This window comes from Pantherophis guttatus, chromosome 4, assembly GCF_059756535.1.
Source record: "Pantherophis guttatus breed Tessera chromosome 4, ASM5975653v1, whole genome shotgun sequence".
NCBI lineage: Eukaryota > Metazoa > Chordata > Lepidosauria > Squamata > Colubridae > Pantherophis > Pantherophis guttatus.
The window spans coordinates 3206784-3224476 of NC_142066.1; the positions used below are offsets into that span (position 1 = coordinate 3206784).

General features: G+C 43.5%; 1 protein-coding gene and 4 non-coding genes across 10 annotated transcripts; 3 read left to right on the plus strand and 2 right to left on the minus strand.

The window, feature by feature from the left end:
* The first annotated feature begins 217 nt into the window (after window positions 1-217).
* On the plus strand, window positions 218-288 carry TRNAG-GCC (transfer RNA glycine (anticodon GCC)). Its single transcript has one exon. It is a non-coding gene; the product is annotated as a tRNA-Gly (tRNA).
* Window positions 289-748: 460 nt separating this feature from the next.
* Window positions 749-822, minus strand: TRNAT-AGU (transfer RNA threonine (anticodon AGU)). Its single transcript has one exon. It is a non-coding gene; the product is annotated as a tRNA-Thr (tRNA).
* A 354-nt stretch (window positions 823-1176) lies between these two features.
* TRNAA-CGC (transfer RNA alanine (anticodon CGC)) lies at window positions 1177-1248 on the plus strand. Its single transcript has one exon. It is a non-coding gene; the product is annotated as a tRNA-Ala (tRNA).
* A 1944-nt stretch (window positions 1249-3192) lies between these two features.
* TRNAS-UGA (transfer RNA serine (anticodon UGA)) lies at window positions 3193-3274 on the minus strand. Its single transcript has one exon. It is a non-coding gene; the product is annotated as a tRNA-Ser (tRNA).
* A 2073-nt stretch (window positions 3275-5347) lies between these two features.
* On the plus strand, window positions 5348-15722 carry TMEM107 (transmembrane protein 107). 6 transcript variants are annotated; one of them, XM_034406565.3, is made up of 7 exons: window positions 5348-5491; window positions 6386-6538; window positions 8128-8225; window positions 10276-10343; window positions 11693-11793; window positions 14740-14836; window positions 14967-15722. In XM_034406565.3, the coding sequence occupies exons 3-7, from the start codon at window positions 8139-8141 to the stop codon at window positions 15034-15036; spliced, it is 423 nt and encodes a 140-aa protein (XP_034262456.2). In that variant the 5' UTR covers window positions 5348-5491; window positions 6386-6538; window positions 8128-8138; the 3' UTR covers window positions 15037-15722. The 6 variants fall into 6 exon arrangements, with proteins under 6 accessions (XP_034262456.2, XP_087747768.1, XP_087747770.1 ...); XM_087891642.1 differs by lacking the exon at window positions 14740-14836 and adding an exon at window positions 14020-14116 and having other exon boundaries at window positions 5361-5491; XM_087891644.1 differs by lacking the exon at window positions 14740-14836 and adding an exon at window positions 14020-14116 and having other exon boundaries at window positions 5437-5577.
* The last annotated feature ends 1971 nt before the right edge of the window (window positions 15723-17693 follow it).

Genomic DNA, 17693 nt, shown 5'->3' on the forward strand with positions numbered 1-17693 from the left:
TCATTTAAAGACCATGTCACTAATTTTACACCCGCTGTATTTTCCGTAACAACAGAAAGGTCGTAAAACGGAGCCCGACTCACTGAATTTTGTTTAGCGATAGAAATGTGGGACGCAATTGTGTCATAAATCGAGGACTTACCCGTGGAATACTAGATGGCATTTTTCTGTATTGAATGGAGTTTATACACTAATAAAAATCAAGGAGCTCAAGAACGCATTGGTGGTTCAGTGGTAGAATTCTCGCCTGCCACGCGGGAGGCCCGGGTTCGATTCCCGGCCAATGCAACTTACTTTTTCTTTTTTTTTAATTTATTTAATTTTTCCTATCCAGCAGATCCCACAATTGCAGAACATTTTCTCCACCCAACTTCTTTGCAAAGCTAGGTTCCCACGTGTCAATTTCCCACGTTAGCAGTTCCATTCTTGCCTTGCATCCCTGGTTTTTTTTTCTTTTTTTCTTTTTTCTTTTTTTTTTTTGCACAAAAAAAAAAGTTTTGAGATGGGGGGCACGTGAGAAAAAAAAAAAACCCTGGGGAAGTGAAGCTTTGCAAAATTTGCAAAAGAGCAACCAAAGAGTAACTTGCAATCAATGCAATCAATGCAAAATGCAAAAAAATAGGCATTTTTTTAGGAAAAAAACGCCATCGCAGCTCTTTGCATCCGTGGGCACTTTGCAGAGGTGAAGGAGAAACGGGAGAGGGAATTTAGGGAAGGAGGGGAAAAAAAAGAAAAGAAAAGAAAAACAAGGCACCGCTGGGATTCGAACCCAGGATCTCCTGTTTACTAGACAGGCGCTTTAACCAACTAAGCCACGGCGCCACTTGGCCAACATTTCCCTTTTTCCTAATCTCAGTATGTAAAGGTCGAAATAAGCATAATCTTAATTTTTTTAATTTTTTTTTTAATAAAAAAATTGCACAATTGCACAATTGCAGCAGCAGTTGTGCAAAATAAAAGAGGAAAAAAAAGAAATCACCCACTAAAGATTTTAAAAAAAATAAAAAATAAAATAAAAGGGCGCTTTCCGCCCTTTGCACATGCTCGCCCAACTTTTGCTCCCGGCCCGTGTGCAAAAAGTATTCTGTGCATGCTCAGGAACTCTTCTTACATCCCTTTTTGCAAGGATTCCATGGAGGCATCAATAGCATAGCAAGCGAACGGGAGGCCAGGCAAGGGGATGTAGCTCAGTGGTAGAGCGCATGCTTCGCATGTATGAGGCCCCGGGTTCAATCCCCGGCATCTCCACAATTTTATTTTTATTTGGGGGGAAAAAAATTTTTTTTAAAAAAATATTTTAAAAAATAATTGGAAGAAAAAAAAATTTTTTCCCCCCTTCTTCTGAATCTGACATTTTTTTGGGAGGGGGAAAAAAAAAATCTCGTTTTTTTCCCTGCCTTTCTTCCAAGCAGAAAGGTTGGAAAGATGGAGAGGAGGACAGCGGCCCCTCCTGGCGGCGGAGGGGAAATGCAGGCTTGCCATGAAATTTCTGCCTTTTTTTTAAAAAAAAATATGTATTTCCCAAAATATGTCATTCAAAAATATTGCATTTTCACAATCGAGATATTTGGGATTGCGACCCCCTCCCTCTGCTATCCTTCTTCCCCAGGTTTTTTTCTTTTTACCCATTGGGAAGCCCCCTCTCCCCCCCCAAGAATGAAATATTTTGGGAAATATTATTTTTTTTAAAAAGGATATTAATATTTCCTTAAACGAGAAATGGAGAAACATGGTTTTTTTTAAAGAGGCAGGAAGCAGCCCCCCAAATCTTTCTCAATAGCCCACAGCAGATTATTTAAGGAGATAAAGAGTTTATTTGAAAGAGGAAGCCAACTATCTAGATGGCTCTATCCATAAGCAAAGCAAAATACTGCAGGCAGAAATCGACTCGAGACCGGATATTTCCCAACTGCTTTGCAGCAAAGTTTGACAGCTAACAAAAAGCAGAGGGATAGGATTAGAAACAGCTCCTCACCCAAGATCCAAGGGCTTATTGAAAGAGGAAGACAACTGTCTAGATGGCTCTATCCATAAGCAAAGCAAATACTGCAGGCAGACCGGATATTTCCCAACTGCTTGCAGCAAAGTTTGACAGCTAACAAAAAGCAGAGGGATAGGATTAGAAGCAATTCCCCATCCAAGATTCAAGGGCTTATTGAAAGAGGAAGCGAACTGCCTAGATGGCTCTATCCATAAGCAAAGCAAAATACTGCAGGCAGACCGGATATTTCCCAACTGCTTGCAGCAAAGTTTGACAGCTAACAAAAAGCAGAGGGATAGGATTAGAAGCAGCTCCTCACCCAAGATCCAAGGGCTTATTGAAAGAGGAAGCCAACTGTCTAGATGGCTCTATCCATAAGCAAAGCAAAATACTGCCAACAGAAGCCCATTCAAGACGAGGATCTTTCAAAACTCCTTGCAAGAAAACATGGCAAGCTAAGGGTAGGATTAGAAGAAAATCAGACCCTCACTTCCAAGACAAGACAGGACAAAAGCCACATTCGCCACAAGAGGAATTGCCCGGCCGACACACAAAAGCCCATATTGCACCAATCCCAAATTTCTTCAAAGTTACAGAAATTGTAAAAGATCCATTCACTCAAATCTCGGTCATCTTCTTTTAACGACCACATAATCCCTTGCCGGGGTGGAGTCTGGGCAACTGAATGGAGCTAGCAGAGTTGCCGGATGCCTTCCCTGTCGCCAGTGCGGAGTTTTGTTCAACAGATATAGTCTCGTCTTCTGTTTTGAATCCTTTTTTTATATATATATTTGGCAGCATTGAACTTTTGCAAAAGTTGGTTCCAACTCTTGCAATTTTATTTTATTATTTTTTTTTTTGCAATGCATTTTGCAAAATTCTTTTGCAAAGACTCTTTAATAAAAATTATTTTTAAATTATTTTGGAGGGGGGGTTCCCTTCTGTTTATATATCTTTTTCTTTTTCTTTCTTTTTTTTTTTTTTGGAAGCTTTTAAGAGGGGTAAACTTCGACTCCCCAAATGCTCTTTGCCAGCAGAGGAATTCTGAAAGTTGCATTAATTTCCAACCCTCCAAAGTTTCCAGGCTTCCCCCCAAAAAATTGGCTTATATTCAGCATCAAAAGCACTGAAAAAGGGAAAGGTGGATTTTCCCCCCCAGTCCTTGTTGAAACGTCGGTCGTAAGACAAAGGCAAGCGTGCAAAAGGGAACGCGCTGTGAGCAGGATTCGAACCTGCGCGGGGAGCCCCCATTGGATTTCAAGTCCAACGCCTTAACCACTCGGCCATCACAGCTCACTCTGGACGCTTTTTTGACGCCTTTCCCGAAATGGATCCTCTGTGATCGGATACTAAATAAATGCTTTTTTTATTAAATAGCCAGGTGTTTCTTTCTTGGATTCCCCTGGGGAATTCTCTCTCTCTCTCTTCTTTTCTTTCTCTATCACTTTCTCTCTTTCCCCCTCTCTCTTTTTTTCCCTTTCTTTTTCTTTCTCTGTTTCATTTCTTTCTCTTTCCCTCTCTTTCTTTCTTTTTCTCTGTTTCTTTCGCTTACTTTTTCTTTCTCTATTTTCTCTATTTTCTTTCTTTTTCTTTCTTTCTTTCTCTATCACTTTCTTTCTCACTCTCTTGCTTTTTCTTTCCCTTTCTCTATTTTCTTTCTCTTTCTTTCTTCCTTTATCACTTTCTTTCTCACTCTCTTTCCCTTTCTTGTTCCTTCCCTTTTCCTTTCTCTATTTTCTTTCTTTCTCTTCCTTCCTTCCTCTTTCACTTTTTCCTTCTCTCTCTCTTCCTTCCTCTCTCTCCCTTCCTTTCTGTCTTTCTTTTTCCTCCTCACTTTCTTTCTCCCTTCCTTTCTCTTTTTTCTTTCCCTCTCGTTCATTCTTTTCTTTCTTTCTCTCCTTCTCTTCCTTTCTTTCTCTCTTCCTTTCTTTCGCTTTCCCCTTCTCTCTTTCTCTTTTCTCTCATTTTGTCCTCCCTTTTCTTTCTCACTTTCTCTATCGCTTTCTTTCTCTCTTTCTCCCTCTTTCTCCCTTTCTTTTTTCTTTCTCTATTTTCTTTTGTAAGGTCCACTTTCTTTCTCTTCCTTCCTTTCTCTATCACTTCCTTTCTCTCTTTCTCCCTCCTTTTCCCTTTCTTTTTCTTTCTCTTCCTTCTTTTCTCTATCTTTATGTGCTTTTAATAGGCTGTACACCACCCTGAGTCCTTCGGGAGAAGGGCGGTATAGAAATAAAATTATTCTTATTCTTATCGCTTACTTTCTCTTTCTCCCTCTTTTTTCCCTTCTCTATTTTCTTTCTTTCTCTTCCTTCCTTTCTCTATTGCTTTCTTTCTTTCTCCCTTTCTTTTTCTTTCTCTATTGCTTTTTCTTTTTCCTTCTCTCCCTTCCTTTCTTCCTGTCTTTTTCCTCCCCACTTTCTTTCCCGCTTTCTCCCTTTCTTTCTCTATTCTTTCTTTCTCTTTCCCGCTCGTTCTTTCTCTTTTCTTTCTCCCTTGCTCTTTCTTTCCCTTTTTTCTCTATTTTCTTTCTTTCTCTTCCTTCCTTCCGCTATTGCTTCCTTTCGCTTTCCCCTTCTCTCTCTTTTTTCTCTCGTTTTGTCCGCCCCTTTCTTTCTCACTTTCTCTATTATTTTCTTTCTCTCTTTCTCGCTCCTTTTTCCATTTCTCTATTTTCTTTCTTTCTCTTCCTTCCTTTCTATCGCTTTCTTTTTCTTTCGCCCTCTTTTCTCCCTTTCTTTTTTCTTTCTCTATTTTCTTTTTCACTTCTTTCTTTTCTATTGCTTTCTTTCTCTTTCTCCCTCTTTTCTCCGTTTCTTTTTTCTCTCTTTCTCTCTTCCTTCCTTCCTTTCTTTCTTTCTCTTTGACTTTCCCCTTCTTTCTTTTGTTTCTTTTTCCCTTTTCCCTTCTTTCTTTCTCTCTTTCTCCCTCTTTCTCCCTCTTTCTCCTTTCTTTCTTTCTTTCTTTCTTTCTTTCTTTCTTCTTTCTTTCTTTCTTTCTTTCTTTCTTTCTTTCTTTCTTTCTTTCTCCTTCCTTCCTCTCTCTCCCCCCCCTCCTCAGTTAGCCCTAGTAGGTTTCATAAGATTCCCACTTTTTTGTGTGTGTTTGCATATAAGAGGATTTTTGCTTTCAGGAATCCTGGTTCAAAAGATAGAGAAGGAATCCCAGGGTTTGTGCAGCAAAACTTTTATTGCCGCTCAGAGCCTCCCATCCTTTCTTCCGCTGGACGGACATTTATTCTCTTCCACTAAGTATCTATTTAAATATCTGTTTAAAAATATCTCAGCAGCCTCCTCCAGGAGATGGGCAATTTGCCCGTAGTTAAGATGGCGGCCGGAGAGAGACAGAAGAAGGCGGCCTTCAAAGTGTCGCGAGACTGAGCGAAGCCCGTTCCCCGCCGGAGAGGCAAAAGCGAGGCTGGGCCTAGGCGGTTGCCAGGGCAACGGTGCGGCCTAGCAACCAGACCCGCAGCCTGAGACATCGAGGGAGTTCGCTTGATCTGCGGGCGGGAAAGGGGTATGCTGTGACGGGGAGGGGCGGGGTGTCGTTAGTAGGGCAAGAGAGCATTTGGGGGCGGCGGGAAGCAAAAAGCCAAATCTGTGGTAAAAATGTGGCTGCGTTCACACGATACGCGGGGGGTGGGGGCTGGGGGTGGAGCAGGGTTGACGCTTCGGTGGGGAGGGGAGGGTCACGTGTTCAGGGAGCTCGGCCGGATTGGTTGATTTTGAGGTCGCCCCTTCTCCCCCCCCCCCCGCGCGCAAACCCCTTAAACGGGTTAACCCGTGTTAAGAGACACGTGTGAACGCAGCCCCCTGCTGCAAAAAAACAACTGGAGGGACGTGGGGAGTGAAAACTGGCACGAATGGGCTCCTCTTCCAGGGACTTTGGAGGGGTTTGGATGCTCTCGGGAGACCCCATGCTTTCAGCCCCCTCTTTTTTCCTCCCCATCTCTCCCATCCCGTGACAACAACCCTGCGAGGTAGGCTGGCCCAAAGTTGCCCCGTTGGATTCCATAGATGAGGATGCTTTTTGACTTTGCAAAGGATGTGTTTATTTGCAATATTATTATTATTATTATTATTATTATTATTACTACTACTACTACTACTATTACTATTGTTACTATTGTTATCATTATCATTAATATTAATATCATTACTAACTTGATAATAATAGTATTATTACTAATAATAGTTATAGTAATAATAATAATTATTATTACTATTATTACTATTGTTATTGTTATCATCATTAACATTAATATTACTAACTTGATAATAATAGTATTACTAATAATAGTATTACTGTTATTATTACTGTTGTTATTACTATTAATATTATTGTTGTTATTGTTGTTGCTATTATTATTATTATTAAAAATATTAATTTTCCATTGATTTTCTCGTTTAGGAAGACGACCCTTAAAAGCGGCCCTGGATCTGTGAAAGGGGGAAATCGGCAGCTGGATTTTTGCACCCCGAAAGACAGGGATCCTGAGTGCACCCTGATAAAAGAACCAGATTTGAAGACTCTGTTGCACGTCTGGGGATCGGTGCACACAAAGTAAGTTACAAAGTGGAGAAAGCAGATCATGATACAGGTATTCCTCGATTTACGACTGCAGCGGAGCTCCAAATTTCCCCTTGCTAAACGAGGCAGTTGTTAAATGAGTTTTGCCCCATTTTACGACCTGTCTCCCCACGGGAGGGGGGTTAAGCGATCATATGCCGTTGTTAATGATTAACATGGTTCGGTGAAACTTGTCGTAAAAAAGGCTATCGCACAATCTCGGGACGCTACAACCGTCATAAATATGAAGCAGGCGGCCAAGCGTCTGAATTTTGATCAAGGGACCAGGGTGGTATGTGCGGCAACGGTCGTAAGTGTGAAAAACGGCGATAAGTCAAGTTTTTTTCAGTGCCGTTGGAACGTCCAACGGTCGCTAAGCAAATGTTGTAAGTCAAGGACTATCTGAATACATGTTGGTACGACCACCTCGCCTCAATTTCATAAGAGGATCGTTTGTGGAATGTCCGTCCCAAAGGTGCTTTTTTTCCAAGAGACGACTGGCCTTTTCTGGTTTTCCTTTTGAAGACGTTTCGCTCCTCATCCCAGAAGCTTCTTCAGTTCTTCAGAGCAAAGGGGAGCAGTTCTTCAGAACTGGAAGAAGCTTCTTGGATGAGAAGCGAAACGTCTTCAAACGAAAGCCTCTGAAGGCAGGACAAGAAGCAACGGATGGAAACTCATCAAGGAGAGAAGCAATGTAGAATTAAGGACAAATTTCTTTTTTTATATATATATATTTTATTTATTTCTTTACAACAAATATTTATTCACACACAGATCGCGACGGGAGCTTTACACAGTATATTAACTTCAGTCAAGATATACAAATAAAAAATAAAATCTACACTAACCTTATCCTTTTTTTTATTCTATTATTCAACCAGATATACCATTGGTCCCAACATTGAAAACATACAGAATCCTTTTGATCTCTCAGAGTTTTTGTTAACCTGTCAGCTTCCGCATATTCGATAATTTTTCCCAAAATCAAATCTTCAGCCGGTAGGTCTTTCCCCTTCCAATGTTGAGCAAAACATATTCTTGCTGCGGTTGTGATATATGTAATCGGACACCATATATTCATGCCTATCTTATCTGGCCTAATAGTTAATAGATAATATTCTGGTTTCAATTGTTGTTTTATTAAATTTGTATACCGCCCTACTCCCGAAGGACTCAGGGCGGTGAACAGGCACAAGATAAAATACAGAAATACAAAAGTTACAATATAAATTGTAATTTATATCCCGTGATTTCTAATATCCACCTCTGTATAAATCTCCAAAATTCGATTACCTTAGGGCAGGTCCACCATATGTGATAGGAAGTACCTAATTAAGGACAAATTTCTTGATAGTGGGAACAATTAATCAGTGGAATCGCCTGCCTCCAGAAGTTGTGGTTGCACCAACCTTGGAGGTTTTTAACAAGAAATTGGATGACATTTGTCTGAAATGGTATAGGGTTCTCCTGCTTGATCGAGGCTGGACTAGAAGATCTCTGAAGTCCCTTCCACTCTTGTTATTCTGCATTCTGGGTATAGATGTTTCTCCTTGGGCTGTGAGGATTCTTTTGGTCTTTCGCAGGAAGGGAGAAGATGCCATTGGTCAGCGGGCTGGTTCCCTCTCGATTTCTGGTCCTAACGGCTCATCTGGTCATTGTCATCACCATCTTCTGGTCCAGGGTGAGAGTCTCCTTCCTAGCTTCAATTCCTGGTCCCTCGGACCTCTTCCAAATATCCCCTTCCCTCTCGGTCTCCTTTTGCTTTTAGGATGTGTCCTCGAAAAAGGAGCCCAGAGATATTTTGTTTAGTAGTCTTTGAGGAATGCAGTGGGACAGCTCGCCCCGGCCAACACGCCACTGGACAATTTTAACAATTCTATGTCATTATATAAAAGAAATTTAAAAAATATTGTCATTTTTGCCATTTGCATTTCATTCGGTTCCTCCTTTTGCATCCTTTTTTAAAATGAGTCTGTTTCTACCATTTCTTTGATATTAGTGCAACTCTTGTCCTGCAGTGAGTTGGTCCGTGGCGAGTTGGCCACAGCGAATGGTCATCTAAAGTAGTAGTAATAAATGTGGGATAAAAATCACATAGAGATAGAAATGGATGGATGAATGGATGGATGGATGGATGGATGGATGGATGGATAGATAGATAGGGATGGATGGATGGATGGATGGATGGATGGATAGATAGGGATGGATGGATAAATGGATGTAGATGAGAGAAATGATAGATGAAAGATACATAGGGGATGGATGGATGGATGGATGGATGGATAGATAGATAGGGATGGATGGATGGATGGATAAATGGATGTAGATGATAGAAATGATAGATGAAAGATACATAGGGGATGGATGGATAGATAGATAGGGATGGGTGGATAGATGGATGTAGATGATAGAAATGATAGATAAAAGATGAATAGGGGATGGATGGATGGATGGATAGATAGGGATAATGGATGGATGGATAGATATGGATGGATGGATGGATGAACAGATGGATGTAGATGATAGAAATGATAGATGAAAGATGAATAGGGGATGGATGGATGGATAGATGGATGTAGATGATAGAAATGATAGATAAAAGATGAATAGGGGATGGATGGATGGATAGCTAGGGATGGATAGATAGGGATAATGGATGGATGGATAGATAGATAGGGATGGATGGATGGATGAACAGATGGATGTAGATGATAGAAATGATAGATGAAAGATACATAGGGGATGGATGGATGGATGGATAGATGGATGTAGATGATAGAAATGATAGATAAAAGATGAATAGGGGATGGATGGATGGATAGAGAGGGATGGATAGACAGGGATGGATGGATGGATGAATAGATGGATGTAGATGATAGAAATGATAGATGAAAGATACATAGGGGATGGATGGATGGATGGATAGATAGGGATCGATGGATGGATGGATAAACGGATGTAGATGATAGAAATGATAGATGAAAGATACATAGGTGGGAGACAGATGATAGATGATAGATAGATAGATAGATAGATAGATAGATAGATAGATAGATAGATAGATATTGATAAATGATAGATGGATATAGATAGAAATGATGAAAGATACATAGGGAGATAGATGATAGATACGGATGGATAGAGATATATATATATATATATAAATGATAGATGGATATATATATAGATAAATGATAGAAATGAAAGATGAAAGATACATAGGAGGGAGATGGAAGATAGCTAGATTAGCTAAATAGATATGATAAATGGAGACAGATGATAGGTAATGATAGATGGAAGATATATATGTGATAGCCAGGATAGACAGACCAGCAGACAGCTAGATAGAGAGAATGATAGACAGATATAGAGATGATGAAATGATAGATGCATAGATAGATCGAGAGATGGGTGGATTGATTTTTACATTGACAAGAGCTGCTCTGTAGCCCTTCAGCTCAACTTGGATGCTTTCAGAATCCCCTGCCCTTTCCGTTCCCCCCCCCCTTCCTGGCAATCCTGCTGGGTTCATTGGAAAAGAACAAGGGGTACCCCATCCATCCGTCCATCCATCCATCCATCCATCCTGCCTCTCTCTCCCTCCACCAAACCTCTGCACACTTCAAAAACAAGGGAGAGGCCGAAAGAGCCTAGCACCCCTAGCCAGCTATTCCTGCAGGCTGGCCCTCCCTCCCCTCTTTTATTCCGTTTTTTTTTTTTTTTTCCTCCAGGAAAACAATGTCCGTGCTTCCCTCCCTCTTCAGTGTACGCCGGAAGAATATAACAGCCGAGACACCGAGTGAGTCATTATACCGCCGCTGCTAAAATCCACCTTTGCTGCAGTCGGGGAGTAGCCTGACTTTCAAAATTTTGTTGGAGAGGTTTTCTGTGCTTCCTGATGCTCTTTGCTTTTGGGTCAACAAGAGGCAAGAAGCTTTTTCCGCAGTATTTCAAAGAGAGAATTTTTGGGCCGCTACGAATGTAGCCGTCTTCCAAGTTTCTGGATTTCTCTATCCACTGAGGACAATGGCTGCCAGGGCTGGTGACTGAGAAGGATGGGCATTGCAGCATTGGAAGCCTGTGCTCGGGATCAGAGTCAGTTTTGGGAAGCCGAAGCGCTCCTAAATCCTGGATTTTTAAACGTTTTTATTGGACTTGCAAATGGGGGAAGGGAAAAAAACCCCAAAAAACCCCAATTGTTTGATCCTAAGAGGCCAGTCATTAATGCAAAACTTGATTACAGTGAGAACTGAGTGAAGACAAGCTGGTTTATACCGTAAAATCTTGAGTTCAGCTCCCCGAATTCCCTAGCCCTGGGGAATTCTGGGAGTTGAAGTCCACACAGCTTAAAGCTGCCTGTGGTTGTGAAATTTATTTATTTATTTATTTATTTATTTATTTATTTATTATTTTATTATTTTATTATTTTATTTCCAATTTATATACCGCACCTTCTCCCGAGGGACTCAGGGCGGTGTACAGCCATATAAAAACATACAATACAAACATTAAAAACAATTAAAAGAATATATATTAATTTGGCCCCAGTTTAAAATGACAAACGAATTAAAAATACTGTCTATTTCACTTGCTTTGGCCTGCGGGATATTTAATCACCGGTTGGCCTTTTCAAATAAACCGTGATATGAGGGAAGAAAGCGCCATTTCACGCTTTCTGGTTTTTGCTAAGGTGGTTGGTCGCAGAGGTGGTATTCAGCCGGTTCAGACCGGTTCGTGTGTACCGGTAGCAGCGAATGTGGGTAGGCCCACTCTCCCGCCCACCCTCCCCAGCATAATGCCGTCCTGTTTAGTCATGTTTTCGAGCCCGGGCGCATACACGGAAGGCGTGCACACGAGCAAAGCGTATGCGCGGAAGGCCGGGCGTATGTGTGTGGAAGACACGCGCAAAGCGAGCATGCGAATGCGAATATGTGAAACCCACCGCTGGTCAGCCGAGCTTAAAAACACAAACGAAGGCAGGGAATGAAATATGACACGATTTTAAATATGAAAAGGATTTCTTTCCCTTTGCCTGGTCCCCCCGCAATTTAAGCGGCCCTATTGGCCGTTGAAGCTCTTTGCAAAGTTTTAGCTGGCGGAGTTTCTCCTCAGCGTGTCTCGTCGCGGTTTTTTTTTTCTCTTTTCTAGGATGGTGGTGGCCTTGTCCGTAACCCTCGGGCTGTTTGTGGTAGAGCTGGCCGGCTTCCTTTCCGGGGTGTCCATGTTCAACAACTTGCAAAGTCTGCTTTGTATCCTTTGTAAAGAAAACGGGGATCGGAGGACGGGCTGGGCTGAGAGAACCTCCCTTAAAAAAAAACACTTTAGAAAAATGACTCGACCATAGAGATGAGCCGAACTCCAAAATCTTGAAAGCAAATTGTCCGAAGGTGCCGCAAGTAATCCTCAACTTACGACCCGTTCATTTAACGATGACGACATGGGAAAAACTTTGACTTACGACCTGTCCTCACACCGGTGACCGTCCAGCCACTTCTGAGACCGCGGCACGCTCGGCGACTGGTTTTTAGTTTCGTTTTCGTTTACTTTGTTGTCGTTGCACCTCGTACAGCGAAATTAAATGCTATCTTCAGTGTACATTACAGCTACCCTATTTCCCCGAAAATAAGACCCAACCGGAAAATAAGGCCTAGCATGATTTTTCAGGATGCTCGTAATATAAATCCAAAAATAAGCCCCAGTTAAGATTGTCAGTCAGATGGATGTATTTAGTACCGTATTTCCCTCCCAGAATAAGACCTAACCGGAAAATAAGCCCTAATGCGTCTTTTGGAGCAAAAATTAATATATTTTTGGGGAAACGCGGTATAAAAAGTTGGTTGGCATTGACGAACGATGGCAACGTCTTGGCTCGTTTCCAAGTCGGAAAGATAATGATGATAATTTCTTGGATTTATATCCCATCTGGTTTCCAGGCCCTACGTGACCATTTAATGAAGGATAGGGATTAACGAAGGCAGGAAAGCAAGCATTTCAGATTAAGGTCACCTGCTTTGATTAAAGGGAATTACAGGTAGTCCTCGGGTTACGACCGCAACGGCGCTCAAAATTCCTGTTGCTGAGCGAGACGGTGGTTAAAGAGATCAAGATGGCGGCCACCCTCCTACCATATCTGGCCTCCTCCCTGCCGACACCCTGATCTTACACTGTCAATTACATTTTTGGTCTCAGGGTTTTGTTAAAAGCGAGTCACTGCAGGTGTTAAGTTAGTAACCCGGCTGTTAAGGGAATCTCTCTACCCCGGGGACTTTGCTTGACGGAAGGTCGCAAAAGGGGATTGCGTGACCCCGGGACGCTGCGACCGTCATAAATACGAGCTGGTTTGCCAGGCACTCTGATTTGAAACACGTGACCACGAGGATTGCTGCAACCGTCATAGGTGTGAAGAACGGGTCATAAGTCACTTTTTTTTCGGTGCTGTTATAACTTTGAACGGTCACTAAATGAATTGTTGTAAATTGAGGGCTACCTGTATTCCTTTTTGTCTCCTTATTTCCCAGCCGTTCAAGAGTTAGGAAGTTTGCTACACAATTGCTTCCCTGATTTATCTACCTTCCTACCTACTTTCCTTCCTTCCCCCTCCTTCTTTCCTTCCCTTCCCCCTCCTTCTTTCCTTCCCTTCCCCCCTTCCTTCACTCCTTCCCTCCCCTTCCTTCCTTCTTCCTTCTCTTTCTTTTCCTTCCCTCCCTTTCCTTTTCTTTTCCTTTCCTCCTTCCTTCCCTCCCTCTCCCATCTTCCTCTCTTCCCTTCTTTTCTCTCTTCCCTCCCCTTCCTTCCTTCTTCCTTCTCTTCTTCCTTCCTTTCCCTCTTTCCTTCTGTCTTTTTTCCTCTCCTCCATTTCCTTCTTCCTTCTCTCCTTCCTTGCCTCCTTCCATCTTTTTCCTCTCCTTCCTTTCCTCTTTCCTTTCCTCCTTCCTTCCGTCCCCCTCCTCTTCCGTCCCCTTCCTTCCTTCTTCCTTCTCTTTTCCTTCCTTCCCTCCTTCCTTTTTTCCTCTCCTCCCTTTCCTTCTTCCTTTCCTTTCCTCCTTCCTTCCCTCGCCCTCCTCTCTTCCCTTCCCTTCCCTTCTCTTCCCTCCCCTGCCTTCCTTCTTCCTTCTCTTTTATCTTCCTTCTCTCTTTCCTTCTGTTTTTTCCTCTCGTCCCTTTCCTCCTTCCTTCCCTCCTCTCCTTCCTTCCCTCCTTCCATCTTTTTTCCTGTCCTTCCTTTCCTCCTTCCTTTACTTTCTTCCTTCCCTCCCCCTCCTCCTCTCCTCTCCTCTCTCTCTTCCTCCCTCCCTAAATCCTGCTTCAGTCCCTGTTGAGCAGAGCCACTCTTTCAACTGCTGAGCCCCAGACCCAGACGGATCCCTGGCGTTCTTGCCCAGCACCAAAGCCCACGGTGTTACTCCAGAGCATTGTGGATGGGTCTGCCTTCCATGGTTGTTGTGCTCCCTGACCGAGCCTCCTCTCTTCCCAAGCCACCCTGGCTCACGCTTCGGCAGGAGTCGCGCTGCTCTTCTTCCTGTTCGAGCAATGGGATGCCAGCATCTACTGGTGGATCTTTGCATTTTGCAGGTTGGCTGTCATCCGTCCCCCCCCCCCACCCCAGAAGAAAGAGCGAGAATGGTAGAAAAAGAAGCGCAGTGATTGTGTTCTTACAACTGGTTCCATTCAGCCAAATAATTCTGCGTGGCCCGGAAATACACCCATTGGCTTAGCAGGTTGTCTGGACCAGGCCTTTAGGATAATCCAATTTTGACCCTTGCAGCGTGACTAGTCTCTATTTCTGAAGATTTTTCTTCTGCCACCATCCCATCCCCATTTCAGACAAATTCTAAAATCCTGTGAAAATGGCTGAGGATGGCGGACCTGTTTCTAAGGCAGGAATCATCATTTTCATTTAATGATCCCGTAATCCCTTGCGGGGTGGAGTCTTGGGCAACTGAATATGAGCCGAGTGTTTACTGGCCGGATGCCTTTCCTGTCGCCAGTGCTGAGTTATATTCAGCAGATATATTCTCATCGTGCCCAGAGAGAGAAATATCTGCCTCTACCTAGGATCGAACTCACAGCCTTCTGATTGTGAGGCGAGAGCTCTACCTTTAGATCACCCGCACCACCCTTCCAAAACAGGAATCCCTTTTAAAAACATTTGAAACAAATCCCTCCATTGATTTCCCTGACGGTGTCTTCATTAGCGTTGGCCACCCACTGCAGTGCTTCCGTCTGCCTCTCCTTCTTCGTCTTTGAGCGCTGGGAGACGGTCACGTACTGGTACATCCTGGGCTTTTGCAGGTAGATGCCTGTCCCTGCGCGGTCGCCAATTTGTTCGCGACGGTTCGGAATTCGCCCGATTCAGTAAGAGGGATGCTCGTCTTTGGGGGATACTGATCCTTCCTCTCTCTTTTCGTCCCCTCTGCCCCAGTGCCTTACCTGCTGCGATCGAGATCTTTCTTTTCATCTCTGTCTTTGGACTCAAGAAGAAGCCGTTGTGAAAAAGAGGACGAGGACAACAACTCCTGGCCGAAAAGAGACTTCTTGTTCGGATGATCCCAGGGCAGGGAGAGCTCCAACAGAGCATGAGACGGAGGTCAAATGTTCTTTCGTTTAGGACTATTGGCTGTTTCTGGTTTTCAGCTCCATCTTTGCTCACCCCTCAATGGACCAAAAAAAAAACCAGCTGGATCTTCTGCAGAGCTTCAGAGCAAACCTCCTAGTATTGTATCTGTGATGACACTCCGATATTTCATCAAGGGTAGTATTTACCAACCTTGGCAGCTTTAAGATGGGAGCTTCTTGGACGAGAAGCGAAACGTCTTCAAAGAAAAACAAGAAAGTCCAGTTGCCTCTTGACAAGGCGCTTTTTGGGACTTTAAGATGGATGGACTTTCCTTCCTTCCTTCCTTCCTTCCTTCCTTCCTTCCTTCCTACCTACCTACCTACCTACCTACCTACCTTCTACAAACCGGCTGAGGAATTCTGGGAGTTGAAGTCCACAAGTCTTCTACACCTCCGTTTTAACCTGAAATCTGAATCGGTTAAGAAGGCCATATTGCGTTTCCCATAAACATCTCACGTGCCATGATACAGCTTTTTCTGTGGTGGAGCTGACATCCTCCCCTTCAAAACTACACAACCTGAAATTGCGGTGTGAAAGCAAGAATTAAAAAGTGGAGGGAAATGCCATCTCCTCCCTTCGTTTTGCCAGAAAAAAAAAAAAAAAATCCACTGGGGATCTTGATTTCATTTTCCCTCGTTGCATCCAAAACAATTTCACACACACACACACACACACACACACACATACAGTATATCAGCAAAATATAAATATAAGTATAAAGTGGTTTGTCGTGATTTACCGACAAACCTAGATTTACCCAGAATTTCAATGATTAAGCAAGGCTGTTGTTAACGAGAGTTGTATTGGGGGTTTTTCATCATCGTCGTTAAGGAAATCACTGAATCATCTGATTGTTAAGTGAGTCCCAGGGACTTTGCTTGTCAGAAGCTGGCCGGGAAGATCACAGATGGCAATCACGTGACCCTTGGACGTTGCAAACGGTCGTAAATCCATACTGGTTGCCGAGGATCCAAATTTTTGATCACATGCTTGATTGCCGAGGACCCAAATTTTTGATCACATGTGTCAGGTTTCGAGGTGGTCTCAAATAAATTGCATTTCAAAAAAAGTCTTTGATGAAAAACTCCCATTTATTAAGCACGACATTCTATCTCCGACTTCATCGTAGCCAACACTGACTTCCTGACCCAAAACCCTCCCTTTCCTTTCCCCACTCCTCTGCACTCATTGGCCATCTTCCAAGTCACTCTACCCCTCATCTACTGCTCCAGCTCAAAGGAATTTCCTCCCTCCCATCCCATCTCCTAGGGGATATTATCTCCAGGGAAAATAAGTAGGTGAAAAGTCAAACGTCCCTTTCCAGACGCCTCCGCTTCTCCTTCTTATGTCAGCACTAGAGTAAATGCAGCTTGAAGTGCTGATATCATGCTTGATTGCCGAGGACCCAAATTTTGGATCTCATGCCTGGTTGCCGAGGTCCCAAATTTTTGATAATATCCCTAGGGATGAATTTGTTGATAGCCGCAAAGTCATGTCCGACCCATTGTGACCCCATGGACAACGTTCCTCCAGGCCTCTACCATCCTCCAGAGTCCATTTAAGCTCCCGCCGACTGCTTCAGTGACTCCATCCATCCACCTCGTTCTCTGTTGTCTCTTTCTTCTGTTGCCCTCCATCGTTCCCAGCATTAGGCTCTTCTCCAGCGAGCCCTTCCTTCCTTCTCATTAAGTGGCCAAAGGATTTGAGTTTCCTCTTCAGGATCTGGCCTTCTAAAGCAGTCAGGGTTGATCTCTAGGACCGATCGGTTGGATCGCCTTGCAGTCCAAGGAACTCGCGGGAGTCTTCTCCAGCACCAGAGTTCAAAGGCCTCCATTCTTTGGCGCTCAGCCTTTCTTACGGTCCAACTTTCACAGCTGTACATTGTAACTGGGAAAACCATCGCCTTGACTATACACACTTTGGTTGGCAGGGTGGTGCAGGGGTGAAATCCAGCAGGTTCTGACAGGTTCGGGAGAACCCGTAGCGGAAATTTTGAGCAGTTTGGAGAACCGGCAAATACCACCTCTGGCTGGCCCCAGAGTGGGGTGGGAATGGGGATTTTGCAATATCCTTCCCCGTGGAGTGAGTAGGGAATGGAGATGGATACTGGGATGGATACTGGGATGATGTCTCTTTAGCTTTTTAGAATGCTGTCCAGATTTGCCATAGCTTTCCTCCCCAGGAGCAAGCGTCTTTGAATTTCTTGGCTGCAGTCCCGGTGGAGAAATCCAATTTTTTTTTTAACTACCTGTTCTGTGGCTTGGGGAAGGATACTGCAAAATCCCCATTCCCACCCCACTCCAGAGGAAGGAGACTGCAAAATCCCCATTCCCACCCCATTCCTGGGGAAGGATACTGCAAAATCTCCATTCCCACTCCAGGGGAAGGATACTGCAAAATCCCCATTCCCTCCCCACTCCTGGGGGAAGGATACTGCAAAATCTCGATTCCCACCCCACTCCACGGGAAGGATACTGCAAAATCCCCATTCCCACTCCACGGGAAGGATACTGCAAAATCTCCACTCCTACC